This window comes from Abrus precatorius, unplaced genomic scaffold, assembly GCF_003935025.1.
Source record: "Abrus precatorius isolate BTA unplaced genomic scaffold, Abrus_2018 Scaffold8, whole genome shotgun sequence".
In the NCBI taxonomy this organism is placed as follows: Eukaryota; Viridiplantae; Streptophyta; class Magnoliopsida; order Fabales; family Fabaceae; genus Abrus; species Abrus precatorius.
This window is the reverse complement of record NW_020874428.1, coordinates 19,837,130-19,864,731: the sequence shown is the minus strand read 5'-3', so window position 1 is coordinate 19,864,731 and position 27,602 is coordinate 19,837,130. Positions and strand designations below refer to the sequence as shown.

General features: G+C 33.0%; 4 protein-coding genes across 8 annotated transcripts; 2 read left to right on the top strand and 2 right to left on the bottom strand.

Annotated features, from left to right (window-relative positions):
• Positions 1-1,230: 1,230 nt before the first annotated feature.
• Positions 1,231-5,496, top strand: LOC113846657 (probable inactive receptor kinase At5g58300). Its single transcript, XM_027475149.1, has 3 exons — positions 1,231-1,423; positions 2,784-4,181; positions 4,725-5,496. Exons 2-3 carry the CDS (start codon positions 2,867-2,869, stop codon positions 5,345-5,347), a joined length of 1,938 nt encoding a protein of 645 aa, XP_027330950.1. The 5' UTR covers positions 1,231-1,423; positions 2,784-2,866; the 3' UTR covers positions 5,348-5,496.
• A 6,933-nt stretch (positions 5,497-12,429) lies between these two features.
• LOC113846873 (probable inorganic phosphate transporter 1-2) lies at positions 12,430-15,263 on the top strand. The gene has a single exon (XM_027475587.1). It carries the CDS (start codon positions 13,442-13,444, stop codon positions 15,116-15,118), a length of 1,677 nt encoding a protein of 558 aa, XP_027331388.1. The 5' UTR covers positions 12,430-13,441; the 3' UTR covers positions 15,119-15,263.
• A 593-nt stretch (positions 15,264-15,856) lies between these two features.
• LOC113847355 (serine/threonine-protein kinase AtPK2/AtPK19-like) lies at positions 15,857-19,721 on the bottom strand. 5 transcript variants are annotated; one of them, XM_027476406.1, is made up of 7 exons: positions 19,620-19,721; positions 18,202-19,157; positions 17,965-18,047; positions 17,771-17,891; positions 17,450-17,623; positions 16,410-16,517; positions 15,857-16,188 (listed from the first exon to the last, which is right to left on the bottom strand). In XM_027476406.1, exons 2-7 carry the CDS (start codon positions 18,874-18,876, stop codon positions 15,910-15,912), a joined length of 1,440 nt encoding a protein of 479 aa, XP_027332207.1. In that variant the 5' UTR covers positions 18,877-19,157; positions 19,620-19,721; the 3' UTR covers positions 15,857-15,909. The 5 variants fall into 5 exon arrangements, with proteins under 5 accessions (XP_027332207.1, XP_027332211.1, XP_027332208.1 ...); XM_027476410.1 differs by having other exon boundaries at positions 15,857-16,179; XM_027476407.1 differs by lacking the exon at positions 19,620-19,721 and adding an exon at positions 19,449-19,576.
• Positions 19,722-22,491: 2,770 nt separating this feature from the next.
• Positions 22,492-26,395, bottom strand: LOC113846196 (methylesterase 17-like). Its single transcript, XM_027474185.1, has 4 exons — positions 26,009-26,395; positions 25,700-25,840; positions 24,151-24,285; positions 22,492-22,899 (listed from the first exon to the last, which is right to left on the bottom strand). Exons 1-4 carry the CDS (start codon positions 26,291-26,293, stop codon positions 22,597-22,599), a joined length of 864 nt encoding a protein of 287 aa, XP_027329986.1. The 5' UTR covers positions 26,294-26,395; the 3' UTR covers positions 22,492-22,596.
• Positions 26,396-27,602: the final 1,207 nt, after the last annotated feature.

Sequence of the window (27,602 nt, the reverse complement as noted above, 5' to 3'; positions counted from 1 at the left end):
CCTGTTATGTTCCAGCCCCTTTTGGAAACGTGTCTCATTAGCAGTACTGAATCACTCATCTAAGTTCTTATAAAATAACAGTAGAAATATTCTGCTCTAATAACACATTATGCATTGCACAATAAATGAAAGAAAAATTCTCGTATCTTTATGGGAAAAGAAATTCTTCTTCTAATTAAGAGATTATATACCATTAATTAGATGATAGGAATCAAATAAAAGAGTCTTAAATAATTAGATGGTGATCTTTTGTGGGAGAAGAAAGAATTTCCCTAAATGATATAAGCTATTCGCATTAAACTCAAAAAATTAAATAAGGAAAGTTAGAGAACTGTTTAAGAGTATATTATTCCTTGGATAATTCATTATTTTTTAAAACTTTCAAAAAATACACAAGTTCATCTCTTAATTTAATGGTTATTACTCATAATTTGATAATTTTTACAAAATTTAGCCAATAATTATGCCACTTACTTATACAGTTTTACTACATGTTTCGCCTATGAATAATGCTGTTACGAATTTTTTACGAATATTTAAGTGTGTTTGGTTTACTAGTATTTATAAAAAGACTAAAAGAGAAGTGGGCATTTGTGGATATAGAACATAGATATTTTAAAAATAAGCAAAATTTGACGCGGTATATTTTTTCAAAAGCATGTTGAATCGACTTGATTTTTTTTAAAGACGAATAAGAATCGATTTTTGGATACATGAATGGAAAAGATTTTATTTAGAGAAAGAAAATTCACTTTGGTGATAAATTAAAAAATAAATATAAATATTTTATTTAAATATCTTTAATTTTTAAAAAATATACGACATCATATAAGATACCCGGCTTATTAATGCAACAATCCAAACGTCAAATTCTTGTGTAGCACTCTATAGGGTCCATTATCAAAGCATGCCAGCTAGTTGAATTTATGTCTTGCTCCTCCATTTCAAACGCTTAGACTTTCTCTCATTAAATCCATGCTTTTTTTCCTTTTTATGTTGAGCTAATTTCAACAGCATAAGGTGAACATTAATGCAGTGGTAATTGTTAGTTGGATAGAAGGTTTTGTAGGTTAGCTCCCTCACTATTAATTGCTGTCATTGTAGATTTGTAGTTAAGTACGAAAATGATTTTGGGTTCTTTTCTTTCATCGTGAGATAACCATATCTTGGGTTCACCAACTCCTACTGTTTATTTTAACCTCTTTATTTATTCTATAGTTTCATGTCATATTTTGCGTGCCCAAAAAGTTTAGTTTAGTTCTATTGCACGCCATTTCATTTGATCCTCGTTAAATGGCAAGTGGGAGATTTTGAGCTTCATAACATCTCTCTTCTTGAACTGGATTATATACCCTACTCGTTATTGAGAATTGATCATGCTTCATTTTATTCTTGGTATCCTGACCCTCAATTTCATTTGAAGGTAATTTCTCTTAGCTCTTATAAATTCCAAATTTGAATACATGCACTCACTAATTTTGTTTGTTTAATATAACATCGCTCATGATTAAAGATTGGTAAATAAGGCATTTCTACATTAGTTGAGTCATTATATTTTTATTTAGAATCTGATTCCATGCATTATGCCATGTTCTTCAAAGATCTGCAAATACATGTGTTTGAATGTATGTGTGTGTGCATGCTTTGCATGAGAGTACTATTATGATATGCTACCTCTTCCAATTGCTTATCTACTAACTGTTTTATTTATTATTTTTGGTAATGTTAAAAAGTTGAATGATGCTTAGTTTGCATGACTTCACTGGTGGAATTAACAAGTTGTTTTTTTTAAATGTTGATATTAAGCTTGCTTTTGGTTGCTTTAGTGAAACACTTGACCCATCTGCATCCCTTTTGAATATCCTTTATTCCCGTAAATGTCTCAATCTGGTTACTAAGACAAATAGTTTGCAGAATTTGATAGATGTACCTTTTAGAGTATACATTGACCAGCTATGGAGGCAAAACCCCAAAATCAACACTAGTGATTCACAATAACATTTTAAACTAGGAGATTGACGACCACTTTTAGCAACAAATGCTTTTCTTTATAAAGTACGAAAGAGAATCAACTTTAGCTTTTTCTTTCTTTCTTTTTCTGTTTCTCTTGGATTCTCAACTCAATTACTACTTTCCTTTTCTTCCCTCTTCCTTCTTGCTTGTTTTGAAACATATAAGAACTGGTTTTATGTGGGAATTTCTATATTTTCAGTAAAAAGTGCACTTTAGTCCCCCATTAACTAAAGTTCACAGTGAAGTCTTTGCCTTTTTCTTTGTGATTGAAAGAGTTCAAATAACACCTCAAATATTGAAAGAAGAAACTGTCCTCAACTGATTTATTTTGAAAGAATTATCAACTTCAAGACCTGCTACATGGTAAGCATGTGTATGATTGAGTGTCTTAATATTTTTTCCTGTTCAATGTAAAGCTGCAATAAGTGATGTTTTCTTTATCAACAAACAACGAATATTTTCATGCTAAAATTTAAGTTCTCTAAGAAAGGAGTTGATACAGCTTATTTGATTTGATTCGTGCATTATTTCTAAGGCCAACGTTGGATAAAATTCTCCGTAAGTACTTGCAGGAGGAAAAAAACAATACTAATCAGAAACACTAATGTTTAAGTTCTGCATCACTTTCCGAGTGCCACATCAGTTTTTTTACTATATGCATTCTTACTGAATGACTCCATGCTGTGAACAAAAAAAGTTCATTTGGACTGTGAACTAGTTCATCCTTCTTAGCTGTACAATCATCTAACAATTTACCATAATTTCCAAAGCTGAACCAAGCAAGGATGATGAACTGTTAAAGGTCAGGACTTGGAACTACCACTTGCCTCCGTCTCACACCAGACAAGCACCCATGAAGTTCCAGTTCCATGCTGTTCCATTTGTTCTTCTAAGCTTCACACTCTCTCTCTTTGGCCTGATTGTAGCTGACTTGGACTCTGACAAACAAGCTCTCCTTGAGTTCCTTTCCACTGTCCCACATGCTCCAAGGTTAAACTGGAGTGAGTCTACTCCAATATGCACTTCATGGGTAGGTGTTACTTGCAACTCAAATGGAACTCGTGTCACAGGAATCCATCTTCCAGGTATTGGATTCAAAGGATCCATTCCGGAGAACACTCTAGGGAAACTAGATGCACTTAGAATGCTGAGCCTTCATTCCAATGGCCTTAGAGGAAATCTTCCTTCTGATATCCTCTCCATTTTTTCACTCCAATATGTAAACCTGCAGCAGAATAACTTTTCAGGCCTTATCCCTTCCTCTATCTCAACTAAACTCATAGCATTGGATATTTCCTCTAACAACTTCTCTGGCAGTATCCCATCTACATTTCAGAATCTCACTAGACTTACTTGGTTGTATCTCCAAAATAATTCCATCTCTGGAGATATCCCTGACTTTAACCTTCCAAGTCTCAAGTATTTGAATTTGAGCTATAATAACTTGAATGGCACAATTCCAAATTCCATCAACAATTTCCCATACAACTCTTTTGTTGGAAACTCTCGCTTATGTGGACCACCTCTCAATAACTGTTCTTCAATCTTCCCTCCATCTTCTTCTCCTTCCCTTTCTCCTTCTCCTTCTCCTAAACATCAACCACTCTCTCCAGCATCTCCCCAAAATAAAAGAGCTACCACTTCAAAGAGTTACTTTGGCCTAGCTCCTATACTTGCTCTAGCAATAGGGGGGTGTGCCTTTATCTCTCTCCTAGTTTTGGTGATCTTTGTATGCTGTTTGAAGAGGGAGAAGAGTGAAAGCAGTGGCATACTGAAAGGAAAGGCACCTTGTGCTGGAAAGACTGAGGTTTCAAAGAGCTTTGGCAGTGGAGTGCAAGAGGCTGAAAAGAACAAATTATTCTTCTTTGAAGGTTGCTCGTACAGCTTTGACCTTGAAGATTTGTTAAAGGCTTCAGCTGAAGTTCTTGGAAAGGGGAGCTTTGGAACAACATACAGGGCTGCTTTGGAGGATGGAACAGCAGTGGTAGTTAAAAGGTTGAGGGAAGTTCTGGTTGGAAAGAAGGAGTTTGAGCAACAGATGGAGGTTGTGGGAAGAATTGGAAGGCACCCCAATGTTATGCCCCTCCGAGCTTATTATTATTCCAAAGATGAGAAACTTCTAGTTTACGACTACATGTCAGGAGGCAACTTGTTTACCTTGTTGCATGGTATGTTTTACTTCGATTTGATGTCTCTTTTTTGTTTCATCAGTCATGCACCATTCTCTTCTATTAATCAAGATTAAGAAATAGACAAAATATGCTTTTCTTTCTTCACCATTCTTTAACTGCATTATATTTATCTTGCTACTTGATGAGAGTAACCATAAGACTAAGGCTAGATCCAATGTTTATGTTAAGTTATTGAAGAGGTTCAATGACTTAATGCAATGGAAAAGGTGTTCAATTTGCTTAAAAGTAGCATGTTTTATGATTTCTACATGAGAGTCTCTTAGTTATAACTAAACTATGATAAATTAGCTTAAATTAGAACCAATCAACATCGATGATTGTTTAGCCTAAATTATAAGGATTAGTAAAGGGAATGGACAAAATCTGCTATCCTTTGTTCATCATTCTACAGCTGCATTATATTATTTATGTAGCAATAAATAATTCATGCAACTACGTTACACACACATTTTCTATTGTCAATTGTAATAAAAAGTTATATCTATTCCTTATTCTTCTATCCTTTCAAAACAACAATAGGAAACCGAGGTGTTGGAAGAACTCCATTAGATTGGGATTCAAGAATAAAGATTTCACTCGGAGCTGCAAAGGGAATTGCTTCCATTCACACTGATCAGATGGGTTCAAAACTCACTCATGGCAACATCAAGTCATCCAATGTGCTCATAACTGAAGAACATGATGGCTGCATCACTGATGTTGGACTTAGTCCTTTAATGAGCACCCCATCAACCATGTCAAGAGGCAATGGTTACCGTGCTCCCGAAGTAACCGAGTCCCGGAAGATCACACAAAAGTCTGATGTTTACAGCTTTGGAGTGCTCCTTCTTGAAATGCTTACAGGCAAGACTCCACTGGGATATCCTGGCTATGATGACATGGTTGATCTTCCAAGGTGGGTGAGGTCCGTGGTTCGTGAGGAATGGACAGCTGAAGTTTTTGATGAGGAGCTGCTGAGAGGGCAATATGCTGAAGAGGAGATGGTGCAGATGCTTCAGATTGCATTGGCTTGTGTGGCAAAGTTAGCAGATAATAGGCCAACAATGGATGAAGTTGTTAGGAACATAGAGGAAATTAGGCACCCTGGGTTGAAGAACCGCACTACATCGTCTGAGTCTGAATCTAATGTACAAACTCCATGATTATTTTGTATAGGTATACTTGCCTTGCCATGCACTCAATATTTTCTGTACAAGGAATAACCTTGTTGTGTCTGTAGACTTTATACAGTTATTGTAACTTTATTGTATGTTCAGATGAAATAGTAAGTAGTTTCTTTCTTATTCCCCAAATGCAGTAGGAAATGTAGTGTCAAATGAGTGATTATTGAAGAAGTAAAAAATTTAAAACCTTGCTGTCCAGTATATCTCAAGAATTTTTTCTATTATTCTAGATAAGGAATATTGGAAATCTTTAAATTCCCATTTCAAGGTATGAGCCATACCTCTGAAAATGCCAGCATTCCAAATGTACACAGTATATAGCAAGTAGAAAAGTGGAATTCAGACAGAATGTTTGTTTTGTCGTAAAACTGATTTTATGGTATTTATCACATGAAAAATACAGGTCAGGTATATATATTCATACTTGATCTTATTGTGCTACACTTAAGTGATGTTCCCTTTTAGCAACATAAAAGTATAAGATTTTTATTTGTAAAGAAGGTATTTATTACATAAAAAATACTATAAAGTCATAATAATATTTTTTCCATTTTTCTAAGAGAAATTAAAAGTATTTAGTAAGATATACTTAATGCTCCTTAATCAGTGCCCTGGTTGGTTTTGGTCTTGCTTTGTTCTCCTTTTGCTTAGTAGTTAAGAAACGCGTGTAAAACTTATTTCGGATTGCTGAAACTCCTTGAAAGTGATTCCTAAGACTCAAAGTAAGGGTTCCCCACCACTCTCTCTCCTCTTGGCGCTTCCTGACGCCTTTGGGTCCAAGTTTTGATTTTGGTCTCGCTTTGATCCCTTTTTGCTTAACAGTTAAGCAAAGCATGTAAAACTCGTCTCGAATCGCTAAAACTCCTTGAAAGTGACTCGTAGGACTCAAAGGAAGGGTTCCCCACCGCTCCCTTCTCTCCTGGCATTTCCTGACTCCTTTGGGCTCAAGTTCCGGTTTTGGTCTCACTTTGATCCCCTTTTGCTTAGTGGCTAAGGAATGCGTGCAAAACACGTCTTGGGCTGCTGAAACTCTTTGAAAGTGACTCCTAGGAATCAAAGGAAGGGTTCCCAACCGCTCTCTCCCCTCTTGACGCTTCCTGGTGCCTTTAGTTGAAGTTGTACTTTAGTTGCTACCGTTTCTTCATTCAGTTTTTTGCTATTTTATTTTTTAGTTAAAGTTGTTTGACTGTTTCAAATAACTTAGTCAGTAGTATTTTTATATTTTTTTGGAAGTTGTTAAACATGGAATCATGTCCCATGTGTAGTTCCTATTTTCTTGTTTTTCAGTTTAAGTTTCAGTTGTATTTAAAGTCTTCATCAATCTAATAAAAATACAGACTTTACAATAAAAATTTTGTTCTTATTTACATCTTATGAAACTGATTTATTCTTTCATTTCTTTTAAAACTCCAACAAACTGGTATCTAGAGCTCTCTTCTTGAGGGACCTATGACTGAGAAATACTTTATCTTCGTTTTCTTCATCCATGAATTCATAAACACCATTCACGGCACTAGCACCACCAGTTTTTGATGGTGAAGGTTATCGTGTCTGGGCAGCAAGGATAAGGGCTCATCTTGAGGCAAATGATCTCTGGTAAGCTGTGGAGGAGGACTATGAAGTTCTTCCATTGCCTGCAAAGCTGACAATGGCGCAGATCAATACTCATAAGGAGAGAAAATCAAGAAAATCGAAGGCACAAGCTTCGTTATTTGCTGCTGTCTCTCCTGAAATCTTTTTCAGACTCATGACGATAAAATCAGCTTTTGAAGTTTGGAATTTCTTGAAAAAGGAGTATGGAGGAGATGAAAAGATTAACAGAATGAAAATTCTAAACCTGATCAGGGAGTTTGAGTTCCAGAAGATGAACGAATCTGAGACAGCTAAGGAGTACTTTGACAAACTACTCAGAATCGCAAACAAAGTAAGATTACTTGGTTATGAATTTCCTAATTCTAGATTAGTACAAAAAATTCTTGTAACTATTCTTGAAAGGTTTGAAGCTACCATTTCTTCTTTAGAAAACTCCAAAAATCTGTCAAATATTAGTTTGGCAGAATTGATGAATGTGTTGCAGGCACAAGAACATAGAAGGCTTATGAGGTCTGAAGGGTTTGTTGAAGGTGCACTAGCTGCCTTATGGGGGAAAAGGAAAAAAATTTGAAAGTTATAAGAAGGACAATTCTGATTTCTCTCCTTATAAACATTGTGGAAAAAAAAAATCATCCACCTTTAAAGTGTTGGAGGAAGCCAGACCAGAAATGTAAAAAATGCTTGAAGATGGGGCATCATCAAAGAATTTACAAAAGCAACAATCAGCAAACAATAGTCACGCAAGAGAATGTGCAACAAAAGAACGTTTCTCAAGTTGCTGATGAAGAAGAGGAGTAGCTTTTTGTGGCCACTTGCTTTGCCATCTCCAATTCAAGCGAGAAGTGGCTAATTGACAGTGGTTGCACTAATCATATGACATTTGATCGTGACCTCTTTAAGAAATTAGATAATTCTGTAGTTTCCAAAGTGAAGATTGGAAATGGAGAATACATTACAGTCAAAGGAAAAGGCACAGTAGCAATTGAAAGTATTTCAGGTACAAAACTTATCAAAGATGTGTTATTTGTACCTAACATTGGTCAAAATTTATTGAGTGTTGGCCAGTTGATTCAAAAAGGTTTCAAAGTTATCTTTGAAAGTGATCAGTGTTTGATCAAAGATGCAAATGACAACGAGGTATTCATAGTAAAAATGAAAGGAAAAAGCTTTGTGCTTGATCCAATGAAGGAGGAGCAAACAACATTCTCTGCAACAAATGTCCACACCAAAGTTTGGCACAAGAGGCTTGGACACTTCAATCATATAGCTGTAGTAAATTTGCAAAGAATGGAATTGGTTCAAGGTCTCCCCTGTCTTGAATCAAAAATTCCAGACTGTAAAGTTTGTCAACAAGGAAAGCAATCAAGACTTCCATTTAAGCAATCAACTTGGAAAGCTACTGGGAAGCTGCAATTGATACATACGGATGTGGCTAGTCCTCACAGCACTCCATCTCTCAATGGTAGCAGGTACTTTTTGATTTTTATTGATGACTACTCCAGAATGTGTTAGATATATTTTCTTAGATTCAAGTTAGAAGTTGTTGGTGTTTTTTGGCAATTCAAGCAATGGATTGAAACACAAAGTGGTCATAAAATACAAGCATTAAGATCTGATAACAGCAAGGAGTACACCTCCAATCAATTTAATTATTTTTGTGAAGAAGCAGGGATTGAATATCAACTCACTGTACTTTACACTTCACAACAAAATGGAGTCAGTGAATATCAATTTAATTATGGAGATGAATACATGTTTGATGTTTGAGAAAAATTTGCCAAAAGAGTATTGGCCAGAAGCCGCACATACTGCAGTCTTCCTTCTTAACAGGCTTTCTACAAAAGCCGTCATAGAAAAAAACTCCATATGAAGCCTGGTATGGTTTTAAACCCTCTGAAAAATCTCAAAGTATTTGGTTGCTTGTGTTTTGTTTATGTTCCTCAGACAAAACGAGATAAGTTGAACAAAAAGACAGAAGCTGGGATCTTTGTCAGTTACAGCTCAATCTCTAAAGCTTACAAAATTTTTCAACTAAACACAATTTTTTTTTTTGATAAGTAGAGATGTGCATTTTATGGAAATAATGAGTGGGATTTGGATGAAAAACAAGTAGTTGAATATCCTAATCAAGTTTCAAAATCTCAACTTAATGAAATGAGCTGGTGATGACATTCCAGTTAGAGGTATCAAATTGCTTTATGATATTTACCAAAGATGTAATGTTGTTATACTTGAACCAACAGATTTCTGGGAAGCAGAAAATGATCCAAAATGGACTGCAGCAATGAAAGAAGAGCTCTTAATGATTGGAAAAAATGAAACATGGAAGTTGGTGAGAAGACCCACAAATAGAAAAGTGATTGGTGTGAAGTGGGTATTTAGAACCAAGTTAAATCCTGATGGCTCAATCAACAAGCATATAGCCAGGCTTGTTGTAAAAGGTTATGCTCAAATTTTTGGTGTTGATTTTTCTAACACTTTTGCTCTTGTTGCTAGATTAGACACAATCAGACTGCTGCTTGCAATAGCTGCACAAAAGGGTTGGAAAGTTTACCAACTTGATGTTAAGTTAACATTCTTAAATGGTTTCTTGGATGAGGAGATTTATGTCAAATAACCTAAAGGCTTTACTGTGAAAGGACAAGAAAATGATGTGTACTTGCTCAAGAAGGCCTTGTATGGCCTGAAACAGGCCCCAAGAGCATGGTACAACAGAATTGATGAGTACTTGATGAAATTAGATTTCAAAAGAAGTCTTAATAAAGTTACCCTCTACATTAAAGGTGACGAAATCAATTTTGTTGTTGTCTAATTATATGTGGATGATTTGCTAGTTACAGGAAGCAATGAAGAGCTTGTGAGAAAGTTCAAAGAAGATAATGAAGCAAATTTTTGAGATGATAGATTTAGGGGAAATGACTTATTTTCTATGAATGGAAATAAATAAATAAAATGGAGAAGTATTCATCTATCCAAAGAAGTATGTTAAAGAAATTCTAAAAAAATTCAGAATGGATGAATGCAACAAGAGCATAGATACTCCAATGTGCCAGAAGGAGAAGCTGAGCAAAAAAGATAAAGTTGAACCAGTTGATGAAACTTTTTACAGAAGTCTAGTTGGTTGCTTAATGTACTTAATGGCTCTTAGACCTGATATCTTATATTCAATAAGTCTATTATCTAGATTTACCAATTATATAATTGAAACACATCTTACTGCTGCCAAATAAGTCCCGAGGTATGTGAAAGGGACATTAAATTTTGGAATCAAATTTTGCATAAGTCAGGATTATGTATTGCAAGGATATTCTGACAGTGACTGGGGAGATTCTCTTGATGACCTGAAGAGCACTTCAGGCTACTGTTTCTTGTTTAGATCATGTGTGTTCTCATGATGTTGCGAAAAGCAAAATACCATGGATCAGTCTATAGTAGAAGCTGAATTTACTGCAGCTAGTATTGCTGTAAATCAAGCTTTGTGGTTAAGAAAAATGTTAGTAGATTTGAATATAAAGCAAGGGAGATTCATTGAAACATTTGTTGATAATCAAGCTGCTATTTTTATTTCAAACAATCCTATTTTTCATGGAAAAATCAAACACTTCAACATCAAATTATTTTTTCTTCGAGAAGTGCAAAAGGAAGGTACAGTTAGCTTGACTTATTGCAAATCTGAATTGCAACTTGCTGATATATTTACCAAGTCTTTACCAAGAAGCAAGTTTGAGTTTCTTAGAGAAAAATTTAGAGTTTGCAGCAACCAAATCAAAGAGGAGTGTTGAAGTTGTACTTCAGTAGCTGCTGTTTCTTTATTCAGTTTTTTGTTGTTTTATTTTTATTTATTAGTTAAAGTTGTTTGACTGTTTCAAATAACTTAGTCAGCAGTAGTTTTAGATTTTGTTGGAAGTTGTTAAACATGGAATCGTGTCCCACGTTTAGTTCATAATTTTTTATTTTTCAGTTTGAGTTTCAGTTGTATTTAAAGTCTTCACCAGTCCAATAAAAATACAAATTTTACACAGAAAATTTTGTTCTTATTTACGTCTTATGAAACTGATTTATTCTTTTATTTTTTTTTTTAAAATCCAACAAAGAACATAAGACGATCCTATAAACCAATCCTGTAAGAGTGTGGGGGTTTAAAATGTCAACCTGAAATTTTTTTATAAAGTCCATGTTCATGGTTTGTGTTGTTGCACTGATGCTACATGCAGCCTTTTATGTTGAAACCTCTTCTTAGGTCTCTCATGTAGTAGATATTACAACAATGTAGAGATGACAAATGGATATATACCCATGTTCCGTCCCTTACATTTTTTTCTTCAAATAAATCATATAAGTTCTTCTTAGACATAAAAGTAAGCTAGATATAATATAATTGCATTGCACTGGTTTGATTAAACATGAGAAAAAGATAATTTAAATACAAAAATATAAGTTAAATAATTTACTATTAAAGTGTAAATATTTATAATATAAGGTGTATTTTTTTTTACAACAAATGAATGAATTGAGTGAGTTATTTATTCTGTAACCAATGAAAAGAATAGCATAATACATACATGCATATGTTTAAATGGTAAAAATTCTGTAATTCTAAAAATATATAATGAGACTATGAATGAACCGGGTCAAAATGTAATACTAAAGATAAAAGGTTTGTTAATAAAGTCATTAGAATATAAAGATCAAGCTTTTATATATTGCAACAAAGGTTAAAAACTTAAAGAATTCTTAACTGATATAAACATGTAAATTTAAAGATTTAACTTCACTATAATTTAACCCACTTCTGCTCACGTAACTCAACTTCAACCCCAAATTCAATCGATTTAAAAATTCCCTGTCCCATTTGAGACAGGGTAAGTAATAGCTTTAGGCATGGTTTTTTTTTTATATGTCTAGTTTGTAACTCAATTGGCACCTACACAACCCTTCAAAGCTGGAGTTTGATATTGATATCCTCAAGACCACTGTGTTTGGAACTCCAATGTAAATAAAGAAATTCGATAGATACAATTCTTGTTTATTCTATCATTAAGATATGTATTCCTATTAAAAAAACAATTCCACAAAATAAAAGACAAAAAACATTGCTCTGAAAGTTTTTAAACGAGAAAAAGTTTTATAAACTTCCCAAAACTCTCATAATCTTATGTTTTAAATTTTTTAAATTTGAAAAATTTTGTATTCACCTTCTTTCTTCAATTCCCTTACCTTTTTCGACTCAGATGTTATAAAAGTAGAACCTGATTAGGCTATTAAACCGATCATGTCTTTGGATTGAACATTTAATTTAATCACAGTTTAATTACTAACTTCACTAGTTAAATCAATCAACAATGACACGGGAGTCAACGTTGATCCTACTCATTGTGGTTTTCCAGCTTTGTTCTTGATATCTGGAATTAGTTTACACTATTTCCATCCCAATAATAATAATAATTAAAATGAATACGATGATAACTAAAATTCCCGTTAAGGACCATAGAATAATAACGCCAAAAGAGAAAGGCATAATCAGACATTATGGTCAAAGTTACGCGGGGAGTTCTGTGCATTTTCCTCCTCTTCTTGTTTATAATACTTTTCATCTTTTAACGGATGTAAAAAGACGCAAGTTAAAAAATATTAAATGTTTTTATTAAATACTTTAAATTATCAAAAATTAAATTTTATTTTAAAATAATAAATACTCCTATTTTCAATAAAAAAAATTACTTTTAATTTCTTAGTACATATGAAAAAAGCTTAAAAGATTTTCTCCCTCTTTATGCTGGACACAGTACAGAGTATTTAGAGAGAAAAACAAAGAAAGAGGATAATGAATGGTGACAAGAATACATCAATGTCCTTACATTTCCTACCCTTTAAATAATTCATAACTGTATAAATTGTGCCAACATATGTGACAACGAAAAGTTAAAAAATTTAAAGGGTTTTGCCTTGAAGGATGCGTGGATTTGGCCGCATAAACGGTCACGTGTCAACTCAACCAAGCAAAGCATATTAGTTTGGAGATTACATGCATTGATTTAATCAAATAATCTTCATGCATATCCTAGAATATCCAAAGGGAAACCAAGGAATTAGAATCCCTTGTCAAGAAACAATGAAAGGTAACGCAGGCAGTAATATGAAAGACAGAAAATAAAAAACAAAACTACATTCGTTTATATTATGTTGGAAGCTAGCATAGGGTGGAAACTAAGTGCAATACACCCCTTAGTACACATAGGAGGATTTTAAAGCTTCAACTCTAAACATTGTGTTCTCAAATATCAATGCATTTTCCTTGAACCAGCTGATATTTGAGAAATCCGTTATTCCCCATGATGTTTAGTCCAGCTTTTGGAAAGCAATATCTCATTTGTCAAAATTCATAAAGACAAGTGAACTTGGTTCTTATAAACGTAGCATGTTCCTGCTCTTTCCTTTTGATCACATTCTGCCATCAGATACCAACCTTTGTTCAGTACCATGGCCTCAAACCAAGGTGTACTATTAACTCTTGACAATGCCAAAACACAAAGCTACCATTACAAGGCAATTGTGATCGCTGGGATGGGGTTCTTCACAGATGCATATGACCTCTTTTGCATCACTGCAGTTACAAAGCTTATAGGTCGCTTGTACTACTTTGATCCCACTAGTAACAGTCCAGGGAAGCTTCCAACGAATGTAAACAATGCAATAACTGGGGTTGCATTATGTGGAACCCTTTCAGGACAGCTCTTCTTTGGCTGGCTGGGTGATAAACTCGGCCGAAAAAAGGTTTATGGCATAACTCTTGCAACAATGGTGGGGTGTGCCTTAGCATCAGGACTTTCTTTTGGCTACACAGCCAAAAGTGTGATTGTTAGTCTATGCTTCTTTAGATTCTGGCTTGGATTTGGCATTGGAGGAGACTACCCTCTCTCTGCCGTTATAATGTCTGAATATGCCAATCAAAAAACCCGAGGAAGTTTTGTTGCTGCTGTTTTTGCAATGCAAGGGATAGGAATATTGGTTGCTGGAGGGGTAGCCATGTTGGTGTCTCGACTGTTCTTAGCATCTTATCCTGCTCCTGGTTTTGCAAAAAATCCTGTGCTATCTACTCAGCCAGAAGGAGATTTTGTTTGGAGAATAGTGCTCATGTTTGGTGCATTTCCTGCAGCCCTCACTTACTACTGGAGAATGAAAATGCCAGAAACTGCAAGGTACACTGCCTTAGTGGAAGGAAACCACAAGAAGGCTGTTGAAGATATGGCCAAAGTTCTTGTTAAGGATATACCTTCAGAAGAATCAAATAATAGGATTTCTTCCATGCCTAGCCTCTCTTATGGATTCTTCTCTTCAGAGTTTCTCGAAAAGCATGGCCTTCACCTTTTGGGAACAACTAGCACCTGGTTCTTGTTGGATATTGCCTTCTATACCCTTCTGCTGACACAAAAGGATATTTACCCTGCAAGTGGACTTGTACCAAAGGCTTCCAGAATGAATGCTATAGAGGAGGTGTTTGAGCTCTCCAAAGCAATGTTCGTGGTGTCCCTGCTTGCCACAGTACCTGGATACTGGTTCACAGTGTACTTCATTGACAAGATAGGGAGGTACAAAATCCAGCTTGTTGGATTCTTTTTAATGTCTGTTTGCATGTGGTTGCTGGGGCACAATTATGGAAAATATAGGGGAGTTTCTGACTGTGGCCCTGATGCAAAATATGATTATTGTCATGGAGACCATACCATGTTTTCCATTCTTTTTGGAGCTAGCCTTTTCTTTGCTAACTTTGGACCCAATAGCACAACATTCATAGTTCCGGCAGAGTTGTTTCCAGCTAGATTCCGTTCGACGTGCCACGGGATATCAGCAGCTGCCGGGAAAGCTGGAGCTATCATTGGTGCTTTTGTGGTGCAAAGCAACATAGAAAATGCGGATAACAAAACAAAAGGAATGAAGAAGGCACTTATGGCACTTTCAGTAGTCAACATGCTTGGATTCTTCTGCACTTTCTTAGTGCCAGAAACACAAGGCCGATCACTAGAAGAAATCTCAGGAGAGGATAATGAACTCCCCAGCAATATTACTGAAGATAATGAGAAAGAGATGACAAATGATGTAACTGAGGGAACAAGAAATACTAGTGTTGATAAGCCTCCAGGAACCATAATAGTTTAGTTCCTGGGCTTACAACTAGAATATCCCAACCAGAAGCATCAATAAGAGAATAAAAGGAAGAAGGACAGCAAATAATAATGTTTGTTTCAGTAATTTCTCCAGTGTTTTCAATGTTTTACCTGTGCTTTATACACTAGCCAGGCTGAAAGAGGCAAAAAAAAAAAAAAAAGAAAGAAAGAAAGAAACGAAAAGAGGTGTTTGTGTAACTGCGAGAATAAGTGCTTCTGGGTTAAGTATGTATACTTAATTTCTGTAACATCTACTGTCAGTGCTTCTGTTGTATGGAGGTATTAAATTCTATACGTTTTAATTTATCTCTCTCAGAAGAACCAATAATTAAAGGTATATTTAAGTCCTTTCTTCCCTTTCATTCTAGTTCCAGATGATAAACATCAGAATCCAGTTATTCACAGTGAACAGAATGTACAAAAAGACCAGTCATGACACCAATTAACTGAGAGAAATTAACTTGTGAACTAAATCTGATTTTGTTTTTAGTCAGGGAAAAGAAGAGTCCATGTTCATCTCAAATAACAATAACAATCAGCTATAGAATCAGATGTGTTTTCTTTTTGGTCATAAACAATAAATTTAATACAAAAGCAAGTCATTGATGTCAAGCTCATATTGTAACAAAGAATACCCGCCAGTGGACACTCTGGAATGTTGCTTCACACAGATCTCCACATTACACAATTATTAGCATTACTGGCTTGTATAACTACCAGAAAGTATAGCCAATATATATGTTACATGATTGGGCTGCTATAATTGAACCTTTGGCATTTCTATCACAATACAACAGGAGTAGCAGTATAGGAGAACTTCTTGAAAGTATTATCATCCTTTTTGGGACTTGCAGCTGGAGAATCCAGCAAGGGCATGGTAGTCCACCGCTCCTCAAAGTTAGCAACACACTGCTTCCCATCAACTTCCGGGACAAAGCTTGGCCTTATTTCACGGGCTTCCAGTTTTTTCCAACTGACTGATTTAAACCATTTGTGACCTTTAATTTCCTCACCTCCACTTAGTCCACTTCCAAGGCGTTTGCTGGCATCCTTCTGCAGCAGCTGAAGAGGAAAACTTCATTATACTTTTGTCACCCAATACATGATACTGGTGGAGCCACTATATAAAATGATTGGTTCTATAAGGAATATTTCACTACCATATAAGTAGTGGATTGTTCAGATCCATTCAACAACATAAGTTTGCCCAGTAGGGGAGGATTTCTCAAAACCATATTAAGGAAAAATAAAATTGTGCATCAGATGTAAGTGAAAAATTGTACCCCTTTTAACAGAGAATGTGCTTCACTTGACAAAAAAGATGGAAGCTTGATTTTGTCTTTAATTATCTTCTGCTGGATCTTTTGTCTATTTCCACCAGCGAAGGGAAGCTGTAATTAGAGTAAACAATAATAACTCATTCATGCACTAACAAACTAAGGTATCCGCAATGCATAATTAACACATCAGGTAGTTCAAGGAGTTGTTTGGAAAGAGAGGTTTTATGGGGAAGGGGAAATTTTTTATTTTAAATAAATATATTTAAAATTATTTTTTTCAAAATAAAAGATAAAAGTGATATATTAATATAAATTTAATGTATCAATCATGTATTATCATCATTAATGGTATTTAATTATCTCAATTTAAAATTAAAAAAGAATGTTCTCTCTTCTAAAAACCATCTCCCAAACATACCAGAGTCTCAAGGAACCGTATGTCATAGACACCAAATCATAATGGATGATGAAGATAACTTTTTCAATATCTTCAGCAATCTTAGAGACAAGCCTACCCAAACCACCGAACTATAATAAAGAATATAGCTATAAGCTGTTAGAGGCCTTTCTTTGTTTTCACTTTTCAACAGGGATATTGCATTAACTAGCAAATTGCAATCATTCACCATAATCTGGGAAGAATGCAGTTGGGGGTTGATATCATCAGCCATCATTCCTTGGTTTTACATATGCAATGTTAGCTTCTAAGTCTTGATGCAGAGGCAAAATAAGTTCCATACAGACCAAGCATACAAACTTATTTTGTCAGTCATTAGAATGAAGCAATTTCAGTAAACACTAGAGAAAAATGCTTTAGTCTGTCAATAACATGCGAGTAATAACTTCCAATTATTTTCATTAAAGTAGAAAACAGCCAATTGCCTTCAAGGTAATCAAGATAATCAATCAAGCTCAAAGAAATCTTAGCTCCATCTTCAGTAGTAAACACTTCAGAGAGGCATGTGTCAAAGGGGAAAAGGAAAAAAAAAGTGCAGCCACTATTTCATACTAAAAGAAGATGAAAAAACCACCAAGATTCTGACCTTTCCAGTGAGCATTTCATACAGTAAAATTCCCACACTCCACCAGTCAGCTACTTTATCATGACCTTTCCCCATAACAATTTCAGGGGCCATGTACTCTAAAGTTCCACACATAGAATTTGACCTTTCATTCTTATTGAATTGCTTAGCCAGGCCAAAATCTGTTAACACTACCTGGTATCAGGCACATGAATATGCCATAATACAACAGGATAGAAAGTAGATACAAATCAGAAATCCCTTTAGAACAAATAAATAGGCATGTGGCATGCCGAATGCAGAGAAAGAGACTCATAGACACACACGTTCATGTTATCTTACATGACCATCGGCATCGAGAAGAATATTTTCAGGTTTAAGATCCCTGTGCATTATGTCATTTGCATGAAGATAAGAAACTGCACAAATAATCTCTGCAACATAGAAGCGTGCCAATTCTTCCCTGACAGAAGTTACATGTGTAAGACATCTGTATATTAGCATTTCATAGTAGTACAGAATGCAGCTTATAATACCTGAACAGGCCTTGGCGATAGAGCTGAAAGAAAAGGTGGCCACCATTGACAAAATCAAGCACAAGGTACAACCTATATTTGGTCTGCAAGTCTAAAAGCATTTGTCATTATGCAAATAATAGGTACTATCCATTTTTCCTAACCGGTATATATCTGCACAAACCTAACATATGTGCAGCGATAAATAATATGAAACATATGATATAACAATTAACTTAATTCAAGCAAAAATATTACTTGGAATGAGTATCTGAGCCGCACAATAAACGAGTGATCCACCTTTGTCAATAAATCCCTTTCAGATTTTACATATTCAGCTTGATTTCTTTGCATGATCTTATCCTTGCACATGACCTTCATAGCATATATTTCTGATGTACCTGCCTTCCTCACCTGGTACACCTTACCAAAAGCGCCTTGGCCAACAACCTTCAAAACATCAAAATCCTCAACTCCAATAGTCTGATCATTTAGACAGTAATTATTCAAATGTAAATTATTTTTCTCTACAGCATCATTGGTAACAGAATCTTCCTTGAGTTCGTTCTTAGTTTTTTGAAAGACCTCCTCCACAAGATCCAAATTGTCATGTAACGTGAGCTTGCTAAGCTCCAAGGACTGACTAATACAGGTTGTGGGAGACAGTAAAGATTGTGAGCCAATGTGAATTACAGCAGGATCATTGTAAATGTTTTCATTTGAACCTGGTATTACTACCAAATTTCCATGCTTCTTGGAGTTTACTGCTATGGAGGCTTCAACAGGAGATGGACCAAACACATCAGAAAATTCAGAATCCAAACAATCAGAATAAGTCAAAAGATCAGGTGGCCCACTTGGAAGAAGCAAATGGTTCAGGAAAGGCTTCTGTGAAGTGTTTCCATTTAATATAGAGAACTGAGAGGAAACCATGGTTCTTTGATTAAATAAGAAGACTACAGAAGATGACTAAGAATCTTGAGAACTATACTTGTGCCTTGCCAAAAGATTGAAGACCACAAATGGAGGAAGATGGAAACTCAACAATAGGCTGTATTAATTGGAAATGAGCAAATACTTTAGGAGATCCTAGCAAACTTGATAACAAGAAGCAAACTAAAATCCAGAAAAAGAAATTGTTATTGCTTCCTGGTTTACAGGAAACAGTAGATGCAGCAATGTGTCTCAAGTTCATGAAGATCCGGTTGTCAATGCTGCAATTCAAGACAATGGAACAGTTATTTCCAGTTTGCAATAAATATAAGTGTAGAACAAAGAGAATTAACTGCACCATAAATTGCAACAAATATTTAAACACAATGTGAAAAGTAAAAGAAGAAAAGAAATTACAAAAAGGGGAAGGGGTCCAAATTGGTAGTTTCAAATTTGGCTCCAGACAAAACAAGTTTAGCATCATCACAGAAACTTTGCTTACTGTGTGCTTCATGTGATCACAAATCACACAAAAGAAAATTCAGAAAAGTTCCAATGATTAGATAACATACCATCAAAATACTTTCTTTCAATCACAACTAACTCCCAAATGAAGAAATATGAAGGGATGGGAGGGACAGGGGTGGAGAACACAAAAATAGAATTTCATAATTACCATAAAACTTTCACAAAAACAAAAATGAGTTAAAAAAAGAAGAAGAGAGAGAGAGCAAAATACTAACATAGAACAAGTTCTGGGAAGAGGGTTTCAAGGTTCCCTGACATTGACGAGAATGCAGATGAGATGAGAGCCGTTAACATAGGAAACTAATTTAAAAGGTAGTTTTACAATGTTTTTTTCATTCACGATATCAAAACAATAATATTTGTTTTTTGCCTTGCTAATCAGATTCTAAAAAACAATAATGCTGATTAATAGTAATAACAATAATATCTTTTTGGCGTTGTTAATCAGTGAATTTATGAAAAATAACGTGGAAGTTATAAAATAAGAATCCTGATCAGAATATATTAATAACATGCTATCTTTAACTTCTTAATTAATTAATTAATTTTTTAATTTTGACGGCGGTTTTCTTATTCGCCGCCACCGTGTTGTACACTTTTACTGAACGGAAAATAATAAGTTGACTTTGGGAAGAAAAGTGGACAATGATTAACCACAACGTGGGAATACGTGGCGTCTTTTCATTGGTGACATATACTAATTAAGTGACATTAATAGAACGAATCTCGCAGTCGAAATAAACAAAATTGAAACTACAAAGTTGCTTAAAACTTTTGTAAAAAATAAAATTTTATTTATTTATTGTCCATTGTTATCATTATAATTATTAGTTAATTTGTTTAATTAAAATTGAATATAAAAATAAAGAAGGAATAAAATGGGAACTTGTGTTGTGTGGCGTTGCGTTTGGGATGAGCTTCGATGAACCTAAAGCAAAGCAACAGAATGCATTACAGCGAGGATGAACTTGTACGCAACTGTTTATTTCTTTGCGTACGCAAATCAAATTCCATTTTATTCTTAACAATTATTTGATCCCTAAATTGATTAACATTAATCAAAGAATGAGTGAGAACTCATTTATGTGCATTAATGTTGTGCAAAAATTTAATAAATTTTAAAACCAAGATCAAACAAGTATGTGAACATGTTTTTTCGTTTCATTATTCTAAGTTGTCAAAGAATGAGAGTCACCAGTTTGCTAAAGATAAAGATGCATTTATACCCATTTTGCACGTGTCTTTAATAGAAGGAATAATTTCCGTGATACTTTACATAACAATTTAAGAATAGCAAATATATATATATATATATATATATATATATAACTTTTATTAAGTCAAAACTTCCAAACTTGAGTTAATGGCAAAGCATTCTTTAATCTTTTCTTAAAATACAGCACTTTTTCTGTTTTTTAAATATGTTGAGTTAGAAGAATATTTAAGTAAAGAGTCTTTCAATGAGTAGAACATCACAATGCAACTCCAAAACATAATGAATATATAGGTTCATCTCTTTATAAACTCTTAATTTGCTCATATCTCATTCTATGTGGAACTCAATTTATACTTAATTTTAATTAAATAATTAATAGTTGTTTAAATTTAAATTTTAAAGGAAGAATAACCTCCAAATTAAAAAATATTTTAAAATATTAAACTAATTAAGTAACTTAAAGTGAAAAAAATTTTAATTAGAAAAATGTTTATTACATTAAGAATTTAAAAGTAAAAAAAAAAACATTATTTATTTTGATAAAAAAAATATTGTTTCACATACTTAAAATAAACTCAGCTCTTAAACTTAGGTCAATAAAAATAATTGATCATTTCTAGCTAATAGCGCTTATTAGTTTAATAAAAACATATTTCTTGCTAATAAAAATAAAATAATTCTTACATTAGTTTAAATTTGTATTGAAGTAAGATTCATATGAATAATAATAAAAAATGTATCAGTTAAAATTTTAATAAATATCTTAATATTATGCAATTATAATTAAATTAAAATACACTTATTTTCTAAAAAATTATGAAGCATCAAAATCTAAAAGAAAAATACTAAAAAATACCCAAAAAAAAATAGAAAAATTAGGCAAAACATTGAAATTTTAAAATTTTTTTTTTAAATAAACATATAATTTATATAAATTAAAGTTATGTACAAAAAGTTATATTCTTTCGAAAACTAGAAATTGAGTTGGCAAAATTTTTTAAATTAATTGCTAAAAAACCGATGAAGATAATACTTTAAAATCAATTTACTATTTTGTATGTCTATATTGATTCTTCTATGACAAATATAAATATAAATTTTTAAATTAATTATTTTTGAAACCGATTTAGAAGTATTTTTTAAATTAATTCTATCCTAATTAATGTAAAAAGTAATTTAAAAGTACATTGTTGACGAACATTAATTTTGTTTCAGTTTAAGTACAATAAAATGATAAACATCTTGCTTCATTTTATATTTTTTTTCTTCGTTAATGTATTTATTTTAGTATGTTATTAATATATACTAATCTTATTTCAGTTTAAGTATATTATTAATAAATATTTCTATTTTTATTTTATGTTTTTTTTCATTAATTCATTTATTTTTTTCATAACATTTACAATCATTGCATAAACTCAATAAAGATTAAGAAAAACTCTCCATTAAAGTTTGTATTATTGAGCTTATTAGCATTTTTGAACTTCTTTTACAGTTTAGTGTGGCAAAACTTCCATAGTTCTATGTATGTTGCAATTTCAGGCAAGTTACTTTTATTATTATTGCAATCTCATTTTTTGTCTTTTCTTTCTCAACTGCTTGCTTGACAATAGCTTGTAAAACTATAAGAGGAACAAGGATGTGTTCATTTAGGGCACAACAAAAATTATTTTAAACATTTTTAAGATCTGATAATTTTATAATTGATGTAAAAAGTGATAATTTTTTTTAAATAAGATGTATTATAATTATATTAATCGATTTAGAAAGAGCATTGTTTAACTGATTTAAAATAGTCTTACTTATTATATCAGTCATGTCTACTTACATTATTTCATCGATATTATAATGTATATAGGATTTCTTAATACAATATAAATTATTCATTATAATTAAAGAGAGCACAATCAAAACTCTTGGAAAAGTATTTACCAAATAGATTTTGAGAGCACATGGTTTGGAAAAGCAGAAAAAAGCTAGGAGGGTGGCCTAGTATCATAGTTGCATCCAACGTCAAAAGCTGCAGCTTTTACAAGCAAACCAAAGAGGAGGAAAGGGGTAGAGAAGAAGGGGCTATGATCACTGTCTAGTTCATACACATTCAATGGTGCCCACCTCTTTATCATGGCTTCTTGTTGCTCTGCCTTCACCACACTGTCATGCCTTGTCTTTATGTACACTCGCGGCACCTTCTCCACTTTACCATCTTCTGTGAACCTTGCACTCGTCAATGCTAGAATTGGCCCTGGCCTCAACAGCATAGCAGCTAAGGTTGAATCCTGAGTCACAATGGTCAGTGTTATCAGTCACATTACTGTTCAGATACTCATATAATTGTTAAGTTAACATTAATTGGTCACATGACTTCACTTCTAGCTTTGAATAGTAATGCATAGTAAGTCACTCTCTCAAGTTAACTAAACAAAAACGATTGCTTAAATCTTATAAAAACATGTTTACTATATTTTTAACCAACATGAAATATTTTAACAATTTCATCATGATAGAGATGAAAGTAGTCTAACCAGACCATCCATTAAGAGCCTATGGTCTGCCTTGTTTAAGACCTGTCCTATTCAACAAAAAGGCCAAATTCAAGCTTTTTAAAATATCTAATCTAATAAGTAGGATAGGTTAGGCTCACAAAAAAAAAGTATATCAAGGCTAATAGATTAGTCCATTTAAAAGTTAAACTATAACATATTAATAATATTGTTTATTTAGTTAAAAAGGTCATCTTAGTTTATTTATAAATAAGACTGAATTTAGATAAATTTTTATAAGAAAATAAAATTAATATAAAAATAAAAAAGTTAAGTAAAATTAAAAAAAATATAAGTTAGTTTTAACTTACGAAAAAATGTAATATATTACTACTTAAATTTTTTTTTATAAATATTTATTAAAAATTTATTTAAAGTGTATATTAATCCATTTACAATAAGGTCAAATAGTCTATTAAAAAGCCTTAATATGAATCAAACCATTAAATAAGCTAACAGGCTAAGGCAAACTTTTAAAAAAGTAAAGTTAAACTTTAAAAAAATACCAAACAAAAAATAGGATTTTTAAATAGTAAAATAAGCTAAGCTTATTTTTACATAACTTAATCTACTTCCTGTCCTGCTTAATGTGAGTGTCTAAGATTCAACATACGAAGCAAAAAATTAATAAATTAACATATGTATGTGACTCCATGTTAAAATTAGATAGACTTCAATGTTACTAAAAATGACCCAAACTTAGTTCCCTCACAACAATTTAAGTAACTAGCTAGAATGTTCTCTAATCTCGATGGATGTTTTCATTTGGATAATTCTTTTTAATGTTTTTACCCTTTTTCCAAGAATATTGCCATAAATGGTCCTACAAGTGGGAAAGGCAGAAGATAGATGAAAATGAAACCGATGATAAACAAAGTACACACATGTGGGGTACCCTAGATTTGAAAGGTCTGAATAAGTGAACATGGGTTAAACAGTTTTGTGGATAAAGCATGCATGTCCTTTTTCCCCCTCTTTAATATATACCTCATGTGGGCTTAAAGGATAGATGATTTTGCGTTGAAATTCTTTCTTCACCAAAGCACTAGTTGGAAGCTTATCCTGTCCCAGTCCAAATCCTAGCTGGTACACATCTCCAAACTCAGATAGGTCAGGTACACCCTGCTTGAAACCAATCAAAATCACTTTCTAAGCATCATTATGTCTATTATTTACAGAAGGCACAAAAGTTATTAGCTACTCTACTGGCATGCAAACCTAGCAATTAGAGTCACTAATTGTTTTGGTTCTTTTCAATCATTGGAGATATTTGAAGAGTGAAATTTTTTCTATTATACCCACCTGAAGACACAAAAATAGGCCTGTGGAACAGGCTGTCGTACAAACCACTGGTGAGGAAAAGCAAGAAAGCAATAATAATAGATTTAGCAATTTCATGCATGTCTTCAAACAAGACAACATGGCTAAGAAAAATGTGCTTATAATTATTAATACAAGAGATTGCTGTCTTGGTGAGGGTTTAGATGGCAAAAATTAATCATTATAGTATGATTATTTGAAGAAAATTAGCTTTGTTTTATTGGATTGATTGAAACTTAGTTGCTTCGTATCATCATGTGAAGAAAATAGCTTTGTTCTACACGTTATAGGCTCTTAGAATACTGTGTCAGTGTTAGATTCCTATTCATTTTTCTGAATCAAAATCTATCTATATATCACCCAAAATTAAAGAAAACAAAAGTCCATCTCTATATAATAAATAACAGCTGCACCTCGAGTCAGAATGTATTAGGTGTAAAGGATAGTGTGAATACCTACTTTGTTGATCATATATTATAAAATTACAACTAGTTTGTTGTCAAACCCTAAAAAAAGAGGAATTACCTTCTAACTTAAGATATATAATGTGTCATTGTATCGTATTTTTTTTTTTAAGGATATGATGACCAGAATTTTATTTTCAATTGACCTAAAAATTATCTCAAAGATAACTTTAATGTATAATAAAAATTCAAAAAGAAACCCACAACTAAGCAAAGGGTAGCTAATAATCAAATTAAAATTAAGAATAATCTCATGAATAAAGGAAAGAAGAAAGGGAGATAAAATTAAATTAGAAGAGAAAAGGGAGAAAATTAAAATTCAATATTTTTTTTGCCCTTTTGTTTGACACATTGCCATATTGCTGAACAGCTGCTCGTTTGTTTGTACATGCTACTATTCTTTAGGAAAAATATGAGAGTTGGTGCGTGTACCCCAGATTTGTGAAGACAGTTGGCAATCAATTATTTCAACAGAGCATCAACATAAACCTTGCAGGAACTTAAAAGACTCCAAACATTGAACAACAATGGAAACCCATAAGCATCACTATCTCACACCAAGTTTATGTTCAAATGACAACAAAGTTAATGATCATAATACTCATTTCCCATACTGGCATAAATATTACTGAAAGGAAAGACACCAAACATGCATGGCACATTGTATATATAATTCAATGTTTATAAACTAAATAAAAAGATTGAGATATTGAAACAAGAAATGCAGAATAGATTTGGTGAAAAGGACTCACATCTTTTAGATCTTCATCTGTCAAGAATCCGAACTTGAGCATAGTTGCTGCCACATACACTGCTAAACGGATCTTCTTGGCGAACATGTGACAAGCCTGAGTAACACTCAACCCTCCAGCACTGTGCCCCACCAGTATCACCTACATAGCAATACCATCACTTAAATTTGGATAAATAATTGCTTATTTGAAAAAAAAAAACTTCTAAGAAGTTAATAAAAATTAGCGATCATTTTTTATCAAAATAAACTAAGTACTTCAGTCATTCTAGTTGATCATAAGTAGTATATAGATAGAGGGGACCAAAACCTGTTCATTCTCAGGCAAAGCAGCTAAGAAATCCAAGAGGGGTTGATTATAATCATCAAAAGTAAGAACAGAATCAGCATCAGATTGATCAATTCCTGCACTTTTGAGGTCTATGCATGAGACCTTGTAGCCAGAATTCTCCATAAGGCACCGGATTTTGTACCAACACCAACCTCCTCCTCCTATGCCATGCACCATCACAAAGTGCTGCTTCAAGGGAATTGTTCCACTTGGATCACCACTTTCCTCTCTCAAAGCCATGGCTTTCTCTGCCTTCACCAACATGATGCTTGATCCCTCTTGTGTAATTTGCTTTCAACTTGGTTATAGTAAGTGAATAAATAGTGTCAAAGGGTCATGATGTTTCCCTTTTTATTAACTTTCCTTGGTAATCATATTATTGGATTATTCAAGTGTTTATAGCGATACCCTTTCTGAGTCATGGTCATATTCCATCCATCATAAGAAGTTTGAAAATGTCAACATAGACTATACACTATGGAAGATAACGTATTGCATAGCATTGGCGTAGGATGCACTGCTTGGACTTGTGATCAAGTGGTTCAAAGTGGCTCCAAATTGTGCATTCCGTAGGACGCACACATAAGAAAAAACTATTTCAGTGATTAGACATTCGTGCAGGGAAGATTTTGCTTTGGAAATTGAGATTTGTCCTTCAACAAGACAGCAAGAGTTTTATCCTTTTTTTCTTTAATAGTATTATAGTAATGCTTAATTAATTGTTTTCTGGATTTGATAGTGGAATTGGTCCATTTTATCTTGTGATGTGAGTTGTGACACATTAATTTGCATTATAGTAATCACGTGCTTATTTATTAGGATATTGCTGGCTCACAATATCCTTTTCACTTCAACCATTTTTTTATTAAAAATAACTTTGTTAACTTTAATTTTTAGAATTATTTTTAAAAAATAGATTTTTGTTAAAAAATATATTTTTTAGACTTTATATATTTTTATATAATAAATGTATTTTTAATAAAAAAAAAATTAAATACTCTACTTTAAGACAAAAACAAGCTTGAATTTAAAGAGTATTCAGAAGGCTTTGAAAAGATGAATGGACTCTTGAATGATAACTTACGTAAGATTCTTACTTCACTCGCTTTCGTTAATCTCTTAAAATCTTATACTTTAACGATTCAAATTATCTTTGCTAATGTAACTTTTATTTAATAAAAATTACTATTAATATAAGGATTGTGTTTATATTAAGAATATATTTTTTTAATATCAACAAATATGGTATTGTAATATTGATATTGATCTATAATAATTTATTTTTCATTGTTCTCATAAAACTTGATTAACATTAAATTGCTATTATATTACATTTACCCTATTTGTATAAATTTTTAGAAAAAAATATAAAAAATAATATACAAAATTATAATATTTATTTTATAAATTTAACAAACTCTCATATTTTTTAAAATTTAAAAAGATAAATTATTCTTTTTCCATATTTCTTCTATCTCTGTTAACCGAAGGACGCATGTCATTTCTTGCCTATGTGACATGTGACTTGATGCTCTCTTACTTGAAAAAGAAACAATGCTCGTAAAACTAGGAG